General features: G+C 39.0%; 1 protein-coding gene across 2 annotated transcripts in view; it reads left to right on the plus strand.

The window, feature by feature from the left end:
- The first annotated feature begins 7,982 nt into the window (after positions 1 to 7,982).
- frya (furry homolog a (Drosophila)) overlaps positions 7,983 to 22,630 on the plus strand; it is a 48,023-nt gene continuing 33,375 nt past the window's right edge. For both annotated transcript variants that reach the window (XM_042414354.1, XM_042414355.1), the window contains exons 1-2: positions 7,983 to 8,352; positions 18,291 to 18,490. In XM_042414354.1, coding sequence (XP_042270288.1) covers positions 8,136 to 8,352; positions 18,291 to 18,490 — 417 coding nt within the window. In that variant the 5' untranslated portion in view covers positions 7,983 to 8,135. The remainder of the gene's footprint in view (positions 8,353 to 18,290; positions 18,491 to 22,630) is intronic.

A 22,630-nucleotide genomic window follows, 5' to 3' on the forward strand; every position in this document is an offset into this window, starting at 1 on the left:
CTTGTCTTATAATGCACCTGGTGCCCTGTACTGTAACTTGCTGCCACTGGAGAGCTTCGCTGTCATCATGACATGCTCTACTAGTGTGTACATACAGTTGACAAAGCAATTTTGTTGTTCTGCTCTGGACAGAGCTCTTGGGCATGCTATCATCTTGAATCAGTACCATGCTCTCCCTGAGTGCTAAAACAGTGATGTCTAAGTGTTTGATGGCCAGCCATCGAACTCCGTCTATCCTTGTCACTGTGTCTGCTCTCATCACCACCTGCGTCTCTCTGAGGCTTTGGGTTCACACATTACAAAGATCTATCCCACAAAGCAAAGCAGACTACATTTTAACCTCTGACACATCTTTTAGAAGCCACTGAGATATTTGTGAAAGGTATTTCTCTGCAGAAGTTCGGGTGTTTGAAGTATTAACGTAAATGTCAACTTCTGTCAGTGTGTGTCTGCCCCTGTGTTTGTGTGGTTGTCTGTTTGAAAATTTCCTTTTCCTACACTTTTCTCCTACATGCATATTCTTTTCTAAAGGCATATGTCAGTGGTGCCTCACCTTCTTTTCTTTAAAGATATTTCCAGTCTTTTCATGTTCTTTGACGCCATCTGCTGGATTCTCATCAAATGAATTTTACTGGAAGTGCAAAGTGGTATTCCTATTCACAAAATACATCAAAAGATAAAGTACACATTTTGCCTATATTTTATCTGCAAAAAATGTGTGATATCCATATTGTATTGCTAACGCTGTGGTGGAGTAAATTATCCTGTTTTCTCATTATTTTACTATGTCATATTCCTTTATTATTGATTTGATGGGTGGAGTTGACATGGTTGACAAGAGCACAAGAATGTCAGTGTTCACTTGTTAAATGTAAGTGCATGTGTATGTGTATATGTGTATGTGTATATATGTATGTGTATGTGTATATGTATATGTGTATATATGTATGTTTATGTGTATATGTGTATACATACATACACACATATATAGTCAAATGCATTTTAAGAAATTTAAACATTTGTTAAAATAGGTTCACAATACATTTACCTATAACATGCATTTGAAATAAACTTGGTTAACTATTTATTTGAATTAAGTTATATTATGATTTTAAGTGACATATTTTATATTGTTGTGGGAATCCATGTACATTATACTGTATTTTTTTAGTCCCTTAAAAATATGTTTGTTCTACATAAATATGTATGACATTTTCTTGCGGCTCTGTTGAACACCATAGAGAATTTAAATTGGCCTTATTGTATTTAATAATCTTTCTAATCCAGTGAGTTGCTGTATTAGCTTCTACTGCTCTACTGTAGCAGGCGGCCCTGTGCTACTTGTTGTGATATTAGTGAGTAGACTTTGACCATCGGGCGGCAGATGTGTTTCAAAGAGGCAGACATGGCCCTGAGCCAGGTCATCATGCAGATTGAAGAAAGCCTGCAACTTGCATGCTTTTCATTATTCAGGAGGACATGAGCAGGGCGGCTGCTGGGGGCGGAGTCTGTCTCTGCAGAGCTGATGGAGGGAGACCGAGAGAGAAAAGTGCTTCTGAACAAGTGGAGCGCCTGGAGGGACTCTGCAACTTGGACTCACTTCATAAATGGAGATGAAGCAATCAAAATAACGGCACCTGCTGCAGTCCAAGGTATTTATCACCTTTCCAAATATTGACAGGAAGTTACTTTGTTCTTCTAGGCGTTCATCTTTCAGTGCAGAAACGATAGTCTTGTTGTCCAGCCAGAAACAGTTACCCTAACTTTGTGTTTCTATATGTTTCTATGGCTTTTCGGTATCATGAGACCTGTCACAGCCTTGAAATAAACATCGAGATATGTTTCTATAATTGCGCATACTTGGAGTTGGGGTGTTGTAAGTAAAAACGAGCAATTTACAGGAGGTCAATTGTAAAACTGTGACTAAATGTCGCAAAACATTTGGCGCATTCCTGTATTTCGATGAAGATTTTATAGAAAACCTCATTTATTTACAACGTAAAGCGTTTCAAAGTCCATTTTTGTGATTTCAGCGGGCTCAAAACGAAAGTTACAGTGAAGTTAATCTTTAAGCATGAAGTAACCTATTTTAATACTGTACTGAACAAGACTTTCTCTTTTAGCTAAAGGTTTAAGCTAAATAGAATATAGGGTAGGCAATGTTGCTTTACCAAATGAAATAAAATGTTTTGTTGATACCAAACAGCATGTTTGATAAATCCCTCATTGGTTAAACCACAGGCCTTGCTATGCTGTTTTATAGGGTACCGGCTACCCCCCAGCATAGTACAATTACCAAAAAAGAAACAAAAAAAAGGCTTGCTTGTTTTCCATCTGTTTGTGTGGGTTTCTCCAGGTTGTCTGTTTTTTCCCCACTGGCCAAAACATGCAGGTCATATGAACAGTGGTAGGAAGTACACACACACACACACACACACACACAAAGTGCATTTACTTAAGTACAATTTTAAGGTACTTGTACTTTACTTGAGTATTTACATTTATGCTACTTTATACTTACACTCCACTACATTTCAGAGGGAAATATTGTACTCTCTACTCCACAACATTTATTTGACATCTTTAGTCACTTTTCAGATGAAGATTTGACACAATAGATAATATAACAAGCTTTTAAAATACAACACATTGTTAAAGATTAAACCAGACGTTTTTTTTCGCCTTTTTGGCTTTTGATTTCTTACAAAAAAGCAGTGTGTAGTCGGGGTCGCATTTCAGATGTCATAGAGTTGTTAACAGCACCACCAAATAGTGATTTTTCCCTCTAAACTCACATGGTTTCATTTAAATAAATGTTCAAATGATCCAATATTTCATTACAAATCAAAGATTAGAGAAAAAATCCAAAAACTGAAAACAGATTTGTGTATAAGAACTTTGTTTTTTCTTCTTTCCTCTCCCATTAATCATTTCATGACCTCTCAGATTTATTGGGTGACCTTTTGGAGGGGCCCGAACCCTAGATTGGGAACCACTGGACTAAACTAGCTAACTGTATATAAAGTATATTAAGTTCAAACTAGCTCCACCTCCAGCAGCTATAACAGTAACATGCTGCTTATGCACTGATGCTTCAGTATTAATAATCTAATGATGTCATATATAATAATATAGCAGTCAGGTAAGTGAGAGTGTGAATCTGTTTGTCTGTAATGTTATGTGTTAGTCCTGCGATAGGCAACCTGCCCACTGTGCCCAGGATGTACCAGCTCACCTCATGCATGCTGGGATAGGCTCCAGGGCCTTTGCGACCTTTGATGAATGTTTGGATGTTGCTTCTTATTTCTGTTGGTGGAGCAACAGTTTATATTTTCCCACTTTGCTCACCTTACTCTAGAAATCAGTGGTAAACCTCTGTGTTTGCACTGTGAATCTACACATCCAAAGGAACATTGAATTTCAATGAAGAAACACGTAACTGAAACAAGCTGTAGGTACGACACAGTCATAACAGTTTTGACAATATGGCAAATTCAATTTCTGCCAACTGAGATTACAAAAAAACCCCAGCCTTCTTTGATCTTTAGAATAGCATGACGCAAAATTCAAGCAATGCTCCACAATACATGTGTTTCGTTACTCAGTCAAAAGTTAGAAGAACAGTGTTTATTTGAATGTTGCTACAGATCTGTCATTTCAAGAATGGCACCGGGTCAATTTTATTTGCATGATGAGATCCTCAAGGTCTGACTTGCAGATGTACAAATAAGGATTTTCTAACTTCACACTGCACACGGATTTAGTTGACAGTTGTTTTGTTTGGTACTATTTCTGCAAAATAAATAGAAGAAAATAGTTTGTGAGGAAACGCTCCATAAATAACACAGACTTGAATTGGCTTGACATTATTGACACTCCGGTGAAACTCAAAACTCCTGAACAGGGAGATGTTTATGCATGTTAATGTGAACCAAAAGTGTCTCTCACATAAAAAAACTATTGTCAAACTTTACTTCACATGTAATACTGTCAATACTGTCAATACTGATATCTATCATACTGTAAAATTCGATCCAAGAATTTTCTTCTTTTAGCTGTCAAGTAGGGTAATCACTTAGAACACATACCTACTCATACTGTCAAAAATGACTAGAAATACATATTTAAAGACAGTTTCAAACTGAACCCTCTCCAGGAGGAGCCAGCACCAGGATTACCCATGCATATTTAGTAGAGAAGCATACTTTTAAAGATTTTCAACCCACCCTCATGAGAGAGGCTGTGTGTGCCTGTAGGCAGTTGATATAATGAAGGTTTTAACAACTCAACTTAGCATGTCTTTCCTTTTTGATATTTATGATCCCCTCTGAGTTACTCAGATAAAGCCCCGGGCTATCCACCTGGCAAAAAAGACTGAATCAATAATGAATAAATACATTTAAGTTAGTATGCATGACATGCCACACTGGCTTTGGCTAAACTCTCAAATATATCTATTAGGAGCAATCAGTAAGTGATTTTTTTCCCCCCTAGAAGCAAGGCATACCTGTTGATGCACATAAGATTGTATAAGAACATAATCACCTCACTGCAACTGGATATGCACAGTGTTCACCTCACCTGAGGCCACAGTGGGTACAAGTGTTCAGTACAAAGCCCCTCCCTCTCGGGGTTGATAATAGGCCAACAGAGGAGGTAACAGGTGCAGTTTGTGGCCTTGTTTGCAGCCCCTGAATGGTCCTTTTGTGTGTTGACCTACCCAGAACCTGAACAGTGTAGAGAATAGATGACCCGTTGAATAATTACTCACTCTGGATGGTTTCCAGAGTGAGTGTTTTTCTTGCCTGTAGTGTGGTGGAGTTATATTTATGTGTTAATCTTTAAAGTTTGAGATAAGTCAAAAGTGCCAGTGGCATGTCTGACCTGTGAAAGTTGTAAAAGGTTGTAACGGCTGTAAAAGCTTGGCAGCCTCAATTCCAAGTGGTATTAAGTGCTTTCACTTTGTATTCAAGAGATTTGTAAATGTTTAAACATCTCTGTGTAGCTCTATTTTGCTTCTTTTCTGAGTGTCTGAAGAAAATAGGCCCTAAGTGTCAGATTCATACACACACTGACATTTCATCACTTTAAGTTGGTGAGTTTGTTATGTAACAGTCGTGCATATCCAGCGTTAGTTCTCACAGTGCCCCGTGTGTTTGTCTACTTGTTGCATCTGTGTGCTATTCACGAGTCCATGAGCATAGCAGGAATTAACCTTCAGCTGGTTTGTGCTAACATTAGGGCCTGATATCTATCAATTATTCATCGTGTTCTGCTCTGCTTGTGCTAATCTAAATGTGTCTCACCATGGAAACAGCCTTCTGTCTCTGCCGGAGGGTGTTGGTTTCAGCGGTCGTGCCGACTCCAACCTCGTTTCTCAGTCCAGGCAGTCCTGCTCTGCTCCACATTCTGATATATGTGATAAAACAAACCCAGGATAGTTTCACAGTTTATTTTAGATTTTATTTGAGCTCACATTAGCTTGTCATTACTTCAGTTGGTTTTGAGACTTGACAAAAGTTTATATGGAAGTAGTGACAGCTGGTAAAGGCCTATTTATTTGTAGATTTGTTTGTCTACCTTGTCTTCTACATTGTTGATCATTTATTCACTTGTACAACAGTTATTTTTATACTCACTTTCATTCATAAATGAAGCACATGCAGTCTAGAGGATGCTTTGTTGCTAATCTAAATTGTGTTTTTTACATTTATAGTATAGCTTGTAATAAACTTGTAAGTCACTATAATATAATAATAACCACTGTTATAAATTATATGCAAAACTCTTTTAATATAGATCAAACATTCCATTATTGGGAGGTAAATTTGGACATTTAGAGAAAACCTAAACAGTTATTTCCAGGTTATGTCCAAGTTATTGTTGGTTATTGTTGGTATATTTTATCAGAGTTGCATCAGGCCCAGTTGTACCGGTCAATAGATAGAACAACTGAATATTATTGGTCAAAATAAATACCAAATTACACCTACATGCATTTACTTCCCCTACTGAATGATGATGATAATGTTTCTAGTGGTTTCATGTTGTCAGGTTGCAAATTTGCTTTAGCTAAATTCAGGTCAGACTCAGCAAGCAAGTAATTATACACACAGTGTGTGAGTGTGTATGTGTAAACTGCTGGGAAGAACTCAGGTGCTCTTCTCATATGTAGGTTAACAGAGCCAAAAGTAAACACTAGGTTGTTGACTGTAATAGTGAACTGACCTCATGGTATTACTTGTAATTATACTTTTGTTGAACACTAGAGGGCACACCATTACTATAATATCCTTAACCAGTTCATGTCATTTACAGTAATGGCACATTACAAACAATAGACTTTGTCTCAGTTAAATACTCAACATTTTATTTTAAAAATGTATATGCAGAGGAATAGAGAGAGGAAAGGGGCATCAGATACCTTGAGGTGAGAGAAGAAAATTATTTCTGACAAAAGGTATAAATAGGTTAAATCTAAATCCAGACTCATTTGTAACTTAGACAAAAGTGGAAGAAGGCAGATGTGACTTCATTTAGTCAGACATGTCAATGAGCTTTTTTTGTGTGTGTTTCACTGCATATAAATATGTCTGTGTGTGTGTGTGTGTGTGTGTGTGTGTGTGTGTGTGTGTGTGTGTGTGTGTGTGTGTGTGTGTCATTAAAGACTTTGTTTTTTCCCCACTGTTGGTCTTATGACTTAAAATCTAAGCCTTTGAACCCAAAACAGAAAACATGTCTTCAGATGTTGTGAAGACATTTCTTTGTTTTGCTTGTTATTTAGTATGACAACATGATGAATCTTGTCCAGAAGGGCGCTTTTAAGTAGGTCAGGACAAGGCTCACAGGTAATTGTAGTTCACCTTTTTCCGTTGACAGGTGAATGAAAAGTGAAACTACTGCTGGAGTCATTAGATTGAAGAAAAACTTGTTGCTAGGGGCTCCCTGTTGTGCAGGTATTCTCTTTGACCCACTTCAGCCCTGTCTGTTCAGTCGACCATGAAGTTAGTCATGTTAAGAGGTGATGTACGACATTTTAATGGTGGCCACATTGTTTTGTACTGCAAGACACATCCTTGAAAAACATATCGATGGCATTAAAAAGACATGTATAGGCTGGTTGTTCCATGTTCTAACTGTGGTTTCTTCCTAAAACAGAAAACGCCTTCACTACACGTACATACACATGGTGTTTGTATTGCTGATGTAGGTCAGACTTGGAAAAACTGGTTCATGTGGTAGGTGTGTCCAGTTACTGTTCACTTCAGTGGTTGAGAAAAACTTAATAGAGCATAAGCTACAAGCTGTGTGAATCTTGCTGTAGATTTATGTCTGATCTATTACTTTACTGTAGCTGATGGTTTCACACCTTTCACTCAATTTCCTCAATGACGTCAGTCGTAAACTTCAGGAAATAACTTAGTTGGAAGACTACAAGGGCCTCAACTCAGAGAACTGGACATAGAAGAAAGTGCTACTGGGCAGATTTTGTGTACTGAGCTGTTGGAACCAGTGAGGACTTTCTGCAGCGCATGTGGAGGATGTATTTTTCTGTCAAACATCTCAGAGTATGAAGAGGAGTCGTGCAACTTTTAAATATTTTTATTCATGCTGGTAATGAGACCTCGGTCATTTAAGAAATAAATGTGCGTCTTATTAGGAAATGAACACTACCTGGGGCAAAACATATTTATTTAGACTTTGATGTGTAGACTCCAAGACAAATACAGAATATTTATTCAGGAATGCCTCGTGGGCATACAGTAGGTGGGGATGTTGTAGCTGTCAGAGCTGCCTCTCTTTCCCTCTCCCTCCCTCTTTAGTTATGACTTTGCCCCTCTCTTCTCTGCCTCTTGCCTTTTTGCTGAAAAGAGGAGGGGCTGTCTAAGTAATCCAATACCTGTCCAATTCATGAATGTTACTGTAACTTGCTGAACTGCCCTGACAAGTGCAGGGGTTAAAACACATTAGCAGACTGAAGCTGACAGCTCTGGCTGCATCTCTGCACAGCAGAAATTTGCTGCTCGACCAAGAAAAAGAAGTTTGTAAGGAAGGAAAAGGAAGAGACAAATTGAACATAACACTAAAGAAAGGGAGAAAAACCTGGCGCAGCTTCAAATGACTCCTTTGGAAGAATGATAGAAGTAGCTGTGGGCTCCCTGCCATCCAACATGTCTTCAGAGGAGAGTGCTGTGAGAGACATGGCTGAGATTGAGACGGATTGCTCTGAGGGACTGGATGAGGTGGTTCTGGGGCGCATTGCCAGCTTACCTCTGGATCCATTCCCACCCAGGGACTTCAGAGGGAAGTTTAAAAAGATGCGCCACAAGAAGAGGCCCACCATTCTTGAAAGTAGGTACTGCTTTGACTCTGTGAAGTCATGGTAATCGCCTCAAGAATTCAGTTTTTTGATTTGTGAGAATATTTTTATATATATATATATTAAAACACAGGGCAGAGGCAATAGTAGCAGATTGATACTGGACACCTCTCAACCACTACTGCCATCACTTTGTGAAATGCCTCACCTCACCAATGTATTTTTCATATTTACCAAGGAACCTCATGGCTTGTTAATAATGGACTCAGACAGTGGGAGAGTGTATCACATAATTTTGGACATCATGTCGTTGAGGTCATTGTCACAATATAGTCTTGTACCTGACTTCACTTTCCAAAGTTACTTTCCTCCTTGTGTCTTTGTAAAAAAAAAAAGGAGAAACAGGGAAACAGAGTAATAACAAAAAATAAACGATTAAATATCAGAATATGTGAGCAAAAGAGAGGAAAATAAAGAAACGAGGGGCGCCAGGGGCAGAGAGTAAGAGTAGTCTGAGCTTGATACCACAAAGATAGCTGAACTGAACACATACCTCACATTCCTCACCTTCATCAGAGCTTGATAATGCTTTTAAAAAGTGCTTAATGTGTCAGAGCTGTTGCCCACTTACAGGAAGGCCTAATTAAGGAAAAATGTGTCCAATCATTTTTGTTTTAGGATGTGTTTCTGAATGATTTATCATATGCACAAGTTGCTTTGAGACTGAACATGACTGCTCGCGATGCTGCCAATAAACAGACCTGAAAATGTGTTAATTTAGAGTGTTACTGAAGTAGCTGCCTTACAGTTCTTAAGAAGCGGCACAGATCCTATCTAGTGCGCCAGCAAACTGTCAGTGCTTTACATCTAGATATTTGGCAGCAGTTACCCTTGACAAGTTTAGAAACATCCAGATAGGATGTTATGCCAGGAACACTTTATTTAAGTTTCTTCAGAGTGGCAGTAGCTCAGATATTTTCATGATACACGCTCCTGGCTGTTATGATGTGGTGTGATACAAACAACGTGTTGTCGTCTCTGGTATGTTCATTAGATATTTTTCTGATCTGCCTTGACAGTATAGATATCTGTCCAAAAAAAGTGCACAGTCTGCTTCATCATTGTCTTGTACAGTCAGCTCCAGTCTCTCTGAGAGACAGTCCATTAGACAAGTTATTACTGCTTCTCAAATAATAGGAAGCATGGCCTGTCAGGACAGGCAAGATTCGTAAACCTCATACCTTCACTGTTATGGATTTGTGGTATTTTTGTAATGAGAAGGAAGCGTCGGTGCCTCGTTTAAACTTTATAGAGTTGACACAAAAACAAATAGTTTAAGAATCTCTGCGATGTGATTTTGAGCTAATGCTACCTTTCATATTTTAGTGTCAAAAAATATACAAATATAGCGTATTTGGTGTTTTTGTGCCTCTTATTTTCACTATCTTACTTGAGACGTAGAGAAGTCTAATGTGTCTCCATCGGTCCGCCTCTGCTTGGACTTTTCCTGTTAAGCAGCCTTGTTGAAAAAGATTCTAAAATTATTCAACGAGGGAATTACATAACTGTTTGCCCTTCCGAGGGCCCCTTACCGTACATGTCAGGCTGACCAGATTATAACTGATGGATAAGTGAGGGAAGTGAACCATTTGGGCCGATCACTGTTTTCAGTAATGAAGTTTTGTTACTGTGACCATAATAGGCCAAGTGATTCCCCACAATTAAGCTAGTTTTGCTCTAATTAGACAAATGTTTGACATAATATTTGGATAAATCTGAAATACACTTTGTCTGAAAACAGCATGAGTTTAGTTTCAAATGGAGTAATGATTGAGTGTATAGTTTGTTTTTTAAAACACAGAATTATGCAGTACCGTCTGGGTAAAATGCTGTTATTTCTACATTGTATTGTGCTTCCACTGAATATGGTGATTATTTTAGGGTAAAGATTTGTTTGCTAAAAGGGAAAACATACTGGGCATGTCTGAAGATTCACTAAACCAAAGCAGTATACAATATTCATCAGGTACCCATGTAGCTGTTAACTCTCTTTATTTAATAAAGTCATATTCACTATGCTAAGATGTTTATTCATCAACACAGAATGTGACTTATGTCTATCACTAGTAGGTGCCTATTTCCCCTAAAGCATTTCTTGTGTGTTGTAATTATCACACTATTATGACATTACTCTGTGTAATAGTTCTAATGGTGATGAAAGGGATATGTTTGATATCATGTCCATCAGTTGACTTGTGGTCCTTCCCCTTTAATGCAGTTTGCATAGATGCAACCTAACCAGCAGAACAGCTCTGTAAAGTATACATGTTATCACCAGTCATGATCTTCTCATAATATAAAAGCTGTATTCCCTGGAGTGTTAATCTGTTACGGTCTGACTATATGAATGAAGTGTAGCAACTCAAAAACACAACACCCATAAATGATGACGCAAATCACAACAGCACTTTTTGTGTGAGGTGGTTTATTGACAAAATTAAAAACACAGTCCCTGCTGTAGGAAGGAGGGTGAGATGATACATGTTTACACTGTAGACTATAAAAAAATGTCCTGTATGACTACACTTACCTCATGGCCACAGGAAAAGCCAGACAGCGCTGTCTTGGGTGTAAAGGCCTCTGGAATGTGTGTTTACCAAACACTGTCTACAACCAGTGATGGCTTCTCCATCATAAACTGTGTTATGCAATGAAGGTCAAGTGGCTGTCGCTTGATGGACAGACAGAGTTCTGATAGGATTATACTAAGAGTTATGAGAGGCAGTAGAGGAAGGAGGATTGGAGGATGTGTTTTATAGTCCGTATGGCTGAAGATATGCATCCTTTTTATATATAAAAAAAGTGTTATCAGGATTAGAATTAATGATTAAGATGTCATAGGTTCAGGAAAAGCAGCTGGAAAGTTTAACTTCATTTTATTTTACGTGGTGTATAGTAAGAATAATGTAATGGCACTATTAAAAGACAACCATTAATTCTACTGATAGTGAATACTACTGTTTACCTTCATATTGTCTGGTTATTAGCAGTGGATCACAATAATCATCTCTAGATTTATTTCAGGATTATGTGCTGATAATGCTGATGAAGTGTTTTATAACACTTTTCTCTTAGCCTTTCTGTTTAATCAAAAGTCCGATATTTCTTAATTGATTTATGCAATTTCTGTCATGCAGTGACATATATATATATATATGTATATATATATATATATGTATGTATATATATGTATATATATACACACACACACACACACATATATACATATATATACATACATATATATATATATATATATATATATATTTAATTTTGTCCCGTTGGTTAAGGCTGGGCGATATGGACAAAATCAAATATCATAATATCTTTGACCAAATACCTTGATATCGATATTGCGACTATATATTGTAGGAATGACTATTGGTGCTTTCACAAAATATTGACACAATGAAATGTTTGATAAATAATTATCAGTAATGTGGATATAATGACTAAGTAGGTTAAAGGAAATAATAGAATAAGTTCAGAAAATTACACCACTTTACTGTAATGCAGCCTTTAAAACCAGGAAAAAACAACACTTATGTTATATGACGATATAATGATATCCAAAATCTAAGACAATATCTAGTCTCATATCATGATATCGATATAATATCAATATATTGCCCAGCGCTACTGTTGGTCATACTGAGCAATAGGCTGAAGATGTTCTGTTGACTTGTGGCAGACTGTTCTCTATCATTTGACGCTTTTTACATTAAACATTGAATCAATTTATTGAAAAAATAACAGCTAATTTAATGGATAATGGAATTAATCATTAGTTGCAGCCCTAAAAAAAAAAAAAAACATTCAGGAAAACTAAGGAAATTTGCAGCATTTGACCAACCTTTTTATTCAACAACTGTTTAAAGTTGCTGCTGTAAAGAAGTAAACAACAGTCGGCCCCCTGCACCCATGCAGATGCCCTGTGTGTAGTTGATCCCGACTGCTTGCTGATCACTTTAATGTCGTCTTTCCTCTGGTCTCCCAGATGTTGTAATGTGTCATACTTCCCGCGTTCTCCGTCTCCTCTGTCAGTGGTGGTGGCCTGTCAGATGCTCCCAGTCACGCTGAAAGACGCACAAGCCCAACGCTGTCATCATTATCAGGCCCTGCATGCAGACAAACAGTAGTTATTATTAACTGCGCCCTGCTAAGAGGATTGCTTCCTGCACTCTCAGCCTCCGCGCAGTTATTTAAAGGGAGCTTGCATTGCCGCCCACTGCCTGCCACAGCTTTAGAGAGAGAGAGAGAGAGAGAGAGAGAGAGAGAGAGAGAGATGTTGAGAGAGTGTGGAGGGAGCAGAGGCAGGAAGGGAGAGAGAGAGGGCTGATAGCCAAGGACAGGACACAAGAGACAGGGTAGAGCAGTGCTCGTGTGTTTTCTCAGGGTCTCGTCAGCACCACAGCATTGTGTGCGTCACAGAGAGGTGACAGCAGGCGCTACCTGCTGGTCCCAGCTCAGCTTCTGCTGCTGCTGCTGCTACTGGAGGGAAACCACAACTAGAGGGGGGACACTCAACAGGAAGCTGCAGCCATGGCCAGCCAGCAGGATTCAGGCTTCTTTGAAATCAGCATCAAATCCCTGCTGAAATCATGGAGTGGCAGTGAGTAGCAGTTTGTCTCTTGTTGTTGTTGTGGTTGTGCTCTGCTTACAGAGCCGACTGACTGACTGAGGCTGCAGCTCTACTGGGAATGACTTTATAGCCTCTTTTTCCCCGTTGTGGTCCATGACAGGGACGTGCTGTTGCTTGTTGCAGATTGAGCAGAGTGCGATTTTATAGTTCAGCACGCCGTTTTTTTGCAAACATGGAATCATTATACTTATAGCAACAGAGCATCACACTTCTAAAAGGTTTAATGTTGTCTCATAGCAACAGCCAGAAACATACAGTAACTTGGACTTCCTCCAAGTATCTAGTAAGAGCTACTGGCTAAGAAGTTGCTAATTATACACAGCCACCATCATACACTAACATTACCTAGATTCAACATGTTTATGTTCTGCTGATGCTGATGGTGATTCAGCATATCATTCCTGTTGCTTCTGTTTAAATTGAAGCCTTGTTTTAGTTCAGTCTGTGAGTCTATGACAGAGTCTAAATAGCTGTTATTAAGTGCCAGGACACAGTAATAGGATTAGTGGAGGTTCAGCTTGGTTGCATGTTCTGTCCAGTGGTAACAGCTTCACTGCCTTCCGTCAGGCCCATGAGGGTGAGATTGGATGCCTTCCTGCTTCTGATCATTATTAATTATCATAATTTTGTTTTAAGATATGAGAGGTGGACTTTGAAGATGGACTCCTGTTGGAAAGAAAAAAAAATGGCAATAAAAAGAAAAAAACTGCACTGTTACAAAGCACTTGTGGTATAGACTTCCCTCTAAACCTATTTACAAGCAGTATCTGACATGTACCAATGCTTAAAAGTCTAAAGTGAGAAATGGTAGCAAGTCAGCTCCACCCCCCAGATAGTGTGATAGCTTGTGTGTATCTATTGAATCTGGATGTAAAGAGATACCACAGAACACGCTGTCCCTGTCTACACATTCAACATTGAGCCATCTCCTGATGATGTTGCATAATCCTCACAGTGGGTCACTTTGCTGATAAAGGCACAGGCAGTCATTCTACTGTATCTGCAACCGACCCACAGCTCTGCATTTAACATTTTCATTAAATATGTGATCTCCTAATCTCGTCTCTCTCTTATCTCCCATTTACATGAGCCGTTATGTAATGAATCACAAGATGACACAGATAGTGAACCCAATGAAAACTAATGTAAAAACACTTTTTAAATGTTGGGCCTTAAAAATCTCAGCTGTTGATATGAATATTAAGGTGTATTTATTTATCTCTTTCATTATTGACTTTGAGAAATGATCTGTTTGAATTAGAGTCCTGAACCAACTGCTGTATATTAATTACTGTTTGGCCTGTGACCACAAGGGAAACAAAGCCAAGGCCCTCAGACACTGGTCTCTCATAAGTCAGTGTGTCCAGCTCTAATATAACAGTGACAACCGGCAGCACAGAACTGGCATTGTGAAGCAGCAGCGTCAGGTCTGGTGTTCAAATTGCCTGAAGGCCGGTCTACCGTCAGCCAATCAGAGCGGGGGATGAGCTGCAGTGTGCTGAGCACAGCGGTGCTCTTCTAATGAGTACTCAAACATGTTGTTGTTCAGTTTTATGTTATGAGATGCAATTATGCAGAGTTTATTTTAAGATTATTGTATCCAAATGTTAATTTTTGTTTTCTGTTTTCTGTGTCACATTTGACCATATTCTTTAATCATTCCACTTCCATGTTTTACCTTTGTTCAACAAAATATGCAGTGTATTACTTGTGCTAGTATTTTAACAGTGACAAAAATTGCAGAAGGTTTACATAGATGAATCCACTTCTGGTTAGCTGGAAGAGACAGATGCGGGCGTTTTAACAGGGACTTATATAAATGGACTGAAACGCTCTCTCACAGCAGGCAGCAGTTTCCAGCATGATGTCAGCTTGCTAAAACAGGGCTGATGGTCAATAGTTTGAGACCGACATTTTAATCTGCTTTTCACAGAGGTCTGTAATCACTCTCTCACTCTCTCCACTCTCCCCATTTTTTCGAGACACTCAAACTGTGAACTTGTGATAATGTATCAGGATGTTGCTCCATTGGGCCCTAATGTTGCCTCCTCTTTTGATTAATTGTTCAGTAAAAATTGTTCAACTTTAACTCCTGATAGCATTCCAGAGAAATTAGGAGAGAGATTTGCAGCTGTTCATTTTTTAATTGATTGTAGAAATTATGTCCTTTGCACCAAAACCAGTGCTACTTATTTTACAGCTTAAGTCATGCATTTAATGTAACCTTTAGGGATGTATTCCCTTTTTCATTTTAATATGGAAATATAGTCAGTTGGGCACATCTGGATGCTTGACGTAAAACTTTATGACCCAAACCAGCCAACAAAATGTTCCCGCTTATTACATAACATGACTCAAACTTTCTTATTAACTTTCACCTTTAGTGGAGCACCTACAGTAAGAATACTGTTCCTTTATACTCAGTCTGGGAGAATAATATGTTAATACTGTACAGGGGTGGCAGAGAGGACCACATGGTAATGTTTGGCCCTTACAGAGCATGAATTGCCTTCCACTCGTTCACAGAAATGCCTTGTCAATGATTCTCACAGCAGCTGGACAAAATGCTCCCAAAGGTCTATGTTGACACTGGAATTTCTGGTCCAGTCAAGGAGGTCAGCGGTATCTAAATATCCACCCACTCTGTTCACAAACGGTTGCTAAAGTGGTTGTTTACTCAGTGGGACTGTCTCTGCGGATGCATATAGGGAACTGCTTTCTTTGTGCATGCGTGTGTGTGTGTGTGTGTGTGTGTGTGTGTGTGTGTGCATGTGTGTGTGTGTGTGTTTGTATTGTCCTCTAGGGAGCACCACCATGCTCAGTTTGTTTTCAGCATGGCGATGATGTAATGCACACTGTGCCCAAGCCCCTTTTCGTTTGTCCTAGTCTTCGTACAGCACTCAGAGCAAGAGAAAGTGCTTGATATGTACACTGGTTGCTTTCTTAACCGCCCATCTCTTAAAGGCATTAACATGGGAGCATTTAGTCCAAATGAAATGTCGATTTCACCTCATTAAACATGTTATGCTTTGTAAAATTTTCATTAAATCAAATATGGTCGCATTGAGACTCTCTGTTGCTGGAGAGTTATCTAAAATTCAGACTGTTGTCTGGTTTTCCTTAATAAGCATAGTGCTCAAAGAATATTTTAACTTTCTTAAAAGTCAAGCTGCTTCTGTTTACTTTAAGGGGCGTGTCCTGAAGTGGTGTCTGATCAAGAATGGTGTTTACACTCTGGTGGTCTGTACCTCGTGCTTGAGGATCACAGAGGTGGAGGAAAGGGGAGGGCTGTACTGTCAGTATAGTGTGTACCCCGGGATAAATATAGTCACACAACTATGCCACCATAGCATGTTGGACCTCATCACTGTGCTGTGCCTCAGCTAAAAATTCCTGCCTGACCTTCACTCTTGGAAGCCACCGGTTGGTCACAAGGCTAGAGGAAGCCATAGCAGAAGGCAGCTCAGAGAGAGAGAGAGAGAGAGAGAGAGACTAGAGACTGCGTGGTCTCCCGTACAAAACACTACTCCCACTTTTTAAAACACACCCGTCGTTGGCTCAGTGCGCCATGGAAATTATGCCCAGGAGGACAGAGCCAGCTTACACACAAGACATGGACGTTGGTGGATTTTACTAGGGAGCATTTGTCTTAATTCAGGACAACCCTGGATACTATATCCTCCTTCCCCACTATGGATGGGACGGCTGTGTGCTGGAGTAAGGCCAGCGTCATCAGCTTCATCAAGGGCCTGGGTAGGTGCTGAGTTGCCATGAATGAGAGAAGCATGTTCTGAAAGCCATACAAGATCGTCACACATGCTGGGCATTGACACGCTCCGTGTCCTGAAAAGACCTGGCGAAGAAGACCTGTTTACTGGTACCACTGGTGCTACAGTGTTTCTCTCTTATGCAGCTTTGCCAGAGCTGCATACTCTTACAGTATAAAAGAATGATGATTAGAAGTTTGCTTAACTCCTGTCCTTTTCTGCTCTGCATTGTAACTGATTTGTAAAATCTCTATTCCACATTCACCTGTGTGGTTCTGCAATATTTGTTTACATTTTCCTTTAACTACCAGTAAAGAGGTAATCGTTTTGAGTAAAACGGTTTAGGCAAGTCATTAGAGCTGTTTTCATCCCGTGGACCTTTTGATCTGTGAGAAAATTGATGTTTCTGCTTTTGGTCCCTCTTTTGGCAGGCTATAGACACCATTAAATTAAATTAGCAGTTATCTGATTCCTCTGTTTAACTCATGCTTTAGCTTTTTGTCGTGTCTCAACTTGATGAACATAAACAACTTACATTCCAGTGCTCATCTTGCCTATAGGTGTCCTGATTAAACTAACTATACCTGCTGAGTCTTTGCTTATCCTATAAGTCATGCTTCAGATTTCCTCTCCAGCCTCTAATGTTGATCTATAATTTAACAGCAAAGGAATCAGAACTGAAATGCTGACCACCAAGTCTGGTTTGACAGATGTAACGTGTGTGTGTGACACAGGGCAAGCTGTACTGCAACTTTGTTGCTGCGTTTGTGATTTTTGTCCTGTCATTTATCTTGTCACTCACACATACACACACATAAACACACACAGAATGCAGTAGCTGAGGAAAATATGTCTCCCATCGTCTGGCAGTAACTCTATTCTGTCTGTCCAGAATCCTCTCTGAATATTTTACACATCAGATTTATGGCAGTTCATGAGGTGGACGTGCAGTTAGGAGTTGTAGAGATTCTGCCTAAATGAAAATTTCACTGCTCTAATGAGATGTTTGTATGCAGTTCTATACTATATTTAGCACTTTTTTTGTCTGGAGGCAGCAGAGTGTAACACTGAGGTAAATTTTAACTTGTGAGTTAGTTCATGGGGTTTTATGGCCTCAGCCAAGCCATCCGTAATTAAACGTGGGCCACATCATAACACTGGCTGAAGGATGGTCACATGCACAAGATTTTTGCTTCCCTCAAAGGGCAATGACATCTTTGGTACGAAATGAAAACACCAGCTGCTGGTCGTGGTGTTTTAATTTCCACATGCGCGCTGTGCTCTGCAGCAGTAGGAAAGAAAGAGCAGGCTCGGGGCACGTCGGTGCCCTTTGGACAGTCTCCCTTAGGAATGTTCAACATGTTGGGAACTTTATGTCCATGTTTGGAAACTTCTCAGTAGATCTGTGGCTGATCCTGTCCCACTCATTTGTGCTTGATTTGGCAATGTTTTACTTGACAAAATTGTTTCCCATCTCATGTTTCTTTTGTTGTTTCTGCAGCTTCGCCTGTGGGGAACGGATACAGTAAACCCCCCATCCCTCCAGTCTGCTGTCCTCAGGGAGAGAAAGGTCCCCCGGCCATGATGCCCATCAGCATCGACCCGGAGAGCAAACCGGGCGAGTACGTCCTCAAGAGCCTGTTCGCCAACTTCACCACCATGTCAGAGCGCAAGATCCGCATCATTATGGCTGAGCCGCTGGTGAGTCAGCAGAACGGCTGGAGAGTTACTACTTTTTGTGTCCTTTGGTGAATGCTGTGGTTGACCTGTTTCTCTTTTTAAAGATGTTTGGAGATTAAGTGCATATTGCTATAAAAGATAAGGCAAAAGCAAAAATTGCTGCTGGTATTATCAGGTAGATATGAGGTCATGACATTGGTGCTCTATAAAAGTGGTTTCCAACCTTTTTTGATCATGACCCCGCGATACACAGCTCTATCTACTAGCTTCCTCACAAAGGAAGGTTGTCTGTAAGTTGTGAGCAGTTCAGTCAAAGTGTGATTTTTCTTTCTTAGATTGTTTCATTAGAATATTTTATAGACCATACAGAACAGTATTTAATTATACAGTAAGAAAAGAAGCAAAGATTTGAGAAAAGTTAAAAAACAATACAATTTTGTGTTGTGTTGAAGGTGTTTGTTTTTTTTCTTCTTGTTTTGCTGCCTCGTTAATCAACTCGTGACCCCTTGTGGGAGTCTTGACCCTGAGGTTGTGAACCACTCTAACAAGGTCAGACAGGAAGCCTGATAGACAGGCCCACAATAGCTGGTTTGACAGTTATGAATTACAAACACTAATGGAAGAGGTATGCAGATCCTTTACTTAGGTAAAAGTACCAATACAACAATTTAAAAATACTCCATTAGAAGTAAACGTAATCAAAATATTGTTAAATAAAATAGCAGAAGTGTTCTTACCAAAAATCTACAAATTTGTATTCATTTTATCAACATTTCTCATATTTTTGCATCTTTAGGGATATTGGATCATCTAACCTTTTGGGGCCTATCTAAGAAGTTTAGAGGGGAAATGTCTCTTTGATGGAACAACTCATAGACATCTGAAATGTGAAAGGGAGCTCCAACTACACACACAATGCAAACTTTATTTTTTAACATAAGATATCATATATCGTCAGTTAAATTTTTTATCTGACAACAAGCTGGTAACAATAGCTGTTAAATGACTGTAGTGGAATAAAGTGCTAGATTCTTCAAAATCTAGTGGAATAGAAGTAGAAAGTGGTATTAAATGCAAAAACTTAAAATGCAAAAAATGCAAAAACTGCAGATGAAAATAAAACCATATGTTTATCACAAGGTCCATAACTTAGTGCAGTTACCTCTAATGCCGGAGGCTGGAGGCTCCAAAAAGACAGCCAGTGTCAGCAGATTAAATTTTGATCGGTTTTGTGACAACTGGCAACCTGACTCCTGCTACTGAATCACTTAACAATTTAAACTTCACCAGAGATATACCACTGTCAAGGTCTTGCACATACAACTGAGTCTCAGGCACAAAAGCGGAGATGTCAACTACATTGTCATGTTTAATTGCTGTCAGCTAAAGGCCTGTTTTTTTTGTGTGAATCACCAGCTCCATCTGCACAGAGAAAGAAACAGCCTTGGGACAAAATGTGGAATTTTTAGCCAGCTTCATAGTGTGCTTCAGTATTTACAAGCTTCAATTGAGTTTATCATGGGAAATGTACTGCTGTAATAAGCCCTGGGAGAAGTTATAGTGATCTCCTGTATAATGTACTCTTGTTTTGTTTTGAACCACAAAACTGGTGGTGACAAAAAAAATTCTCAACTTTAGCAGCTTTAGATCCAAATAGGAGTTCTGGGTCTTATTTAGGGATCTCCTTACTGGGGAAAAGTCACTTCTCTGCTCAGTAGAGTGGACTAATGAACTTGCACTGGATTGTTACTGTACAGTATGTGTCTAAAAAGAAAATTTTCTCAAATGTGAAGCTAGAATTTAAAAACTCATAATTGAATCGACTCAGCTCTGAGGTTTTGTCAAAATCCTTGTCATTTGTTCAGGAAAGCACCAACATAAATATACATCTGCCTTTAAGAGGTTTAGGTTATTCGTCCAGATATTTAATAAAGTCTGTTTCAGATCTGAGACAATAAGGTTATTAATCAATTAGTCAATTGGCAGAAAGCTCCAACTTCTCACTTGTGAAGATTTCCTACTTTTCTTTTCTTATGTGATAATGTTTTGGGGGTTTTGAACTGTTGGGACAAAACAAGCTGTATAATGATGTCAGGCTTGGCTTTTGGATATTGTAACGACCATTTTAACTATTTTCTGACATTTTATAGACCAAATGATTAGTCCCATCAATTGTGAATATAATTGGTATATTAATCTATAATGAGCCTATTTAGAACTGACTGGTAAGCCTCCCTCTCTAACTATTTTTTTCTGCTCTTGTCTTTATATATTGACAAAAACACTGACTAATGAGGAAATAATGTAAAATTAGGTGAAGGCAAAAGCGGCCAATAAAAAGAGTTTTTGTCCAGTCAGGGTTGAAGCTGATCGCTGGGGCCAACAACAGCTGTCATTAATAATTCTGTTGACAGACAGTCAGGCAGACGAGGAAGAGCCTGTGTGAGTTAATGAGGGCTCCATTCACCACCTGCTCTCAGGACCACATAATTATCTTACAAGTACTACTGAAAGTCAACTATAAATGACTAACTGATCCATTTTACTAAGAAACGCCTCTCACTCCGACTAAAATACATATAGCATTAGTCACCATACCTTTTCCTTTACGTCCTAAGGCAGTGTTACATTGTTTACTACAAATAGTTCCCCTTCCATGTGGTTTGAACAGGTCTGATATACTGTGAGTTTACTCGTGGTCTTATATCAGTGAGGCTGCTGTGGACATTCAGTCTCCAGTTTTAGAGACTGATTTATAGGAAGCTGTTAGTCACCGGCCTTGGTCTGCAGGGAAGTGTTAATTACCACAGGGAAAGTGTGCAACCTCTCGTTTTAATGTGCCTCTCTCCAGAGGACTGCAGGGAGGATGTGTCTCTCTTTGTTTTTCCTCTCAGTGGAGAACTGGCTGAGTAATTTGTTTTAACTCTGCCTTGTAGTTATTGGCACACAGTTGTCCCTCCTGTTCATCCTCATCATTTAGGTGACTTTGTTTTAACAGAATCCATCGTGTCTAATGATTTATAGTCAGTATTAATCAAATGCAGAACAAACTAAAAAAGTCTATACTTTGGGGACCAAATGCATGACATCAAAATTGCAAAAATTTAACTCAAAGAAATGCTGTTTGTAATTGTGATGATTAAAGACAAACAGTGCTGCTGTATCAGCCTGCTACACAGGGAAATGAAATCCTTTAAAGCCCGACAGTGCAAGAGACATCGACTTTTCTGTCATTCTAGCACAGATGGGCTCCTCAGATTCAATCGTTTTTGTCCAGAACCTAAAAGGTTCATCAAAGGCTTAGCTAGCGTTCCAGCTGCAAGCAAGAGAGTGACATTACCATCAGCCCACGCAATGTCAATGTCTGACACGTCAGACAGTTAGCTATTTTGGATTAATCATCAAGTAAGTGATGTGGCCAACGAGACAGCAGGGAAGCACAGGGTAGCAAAAGGTAAAAGAAAGCAGATGCTTTGATATGTTAAGCATATAACTGTAGATATAAGTATGCTCCTAAGGGACCAGTTTGCCAATAATCAGGCTGATGTTAGACTTATACTAAATATTTAATATCAGCCAGTTTTTTTTCATCACCAAAGTGATGCTGCTTCTCCCCCAAAGGTGCATTTAATATCTTCAATAAAAAAAAACAACAGTGAAGCTTTTGTAATAATATTCAAAATAACTATTGAAAAAATTGTTAACACTGCGCAGAAGATTACAATAAATGTCCCAAAGCTGAAAACTTGTTGCACAAGTTGCTTGTTTTGTTTGAAATACCATTTAAAACCCACATATATTCACTTTTAGAGGACAAAGAAAAGCATGAAATTCACATGTTTGAGAAACTGGAGGCTAGTAAATTTTTGGCATTTATATACTTGAAAATTGAGTTAAACAATCAATTAATTAGAATTGATGATGATGATGAATTAACTGATGAATCGAAAAATTGTTGGTTAACAGCTCACAATATCTCAATTCATTCAGCCTCCATTTACTAACAAATAAGGTGTGTCAGTGTAAACTGATTTGGTTACAGCAACCATGAAACTATCTGCAGAACAGAGAAGAGCATGTTGAGCCTTAATCCCTCATGGAGGCCTTTATCACAGATGATAGAAGACTGTAATAATGGGAGCCGTCATGAATGTCCCATCT

Source organism: Thunnus maccoyii, chromosome 6, assembly GCF_910596095.1.
Source record: "Thunnus maccoyii chromosome 6, fThuMac1.1, whole genome shotgun sequence".
Lineage (NCBI taxonomy): Eukaryota > Metazoa > Chordata > Actinopteri > Scombriformes > Scombridae > Thunnus > Thunnus maccoyii.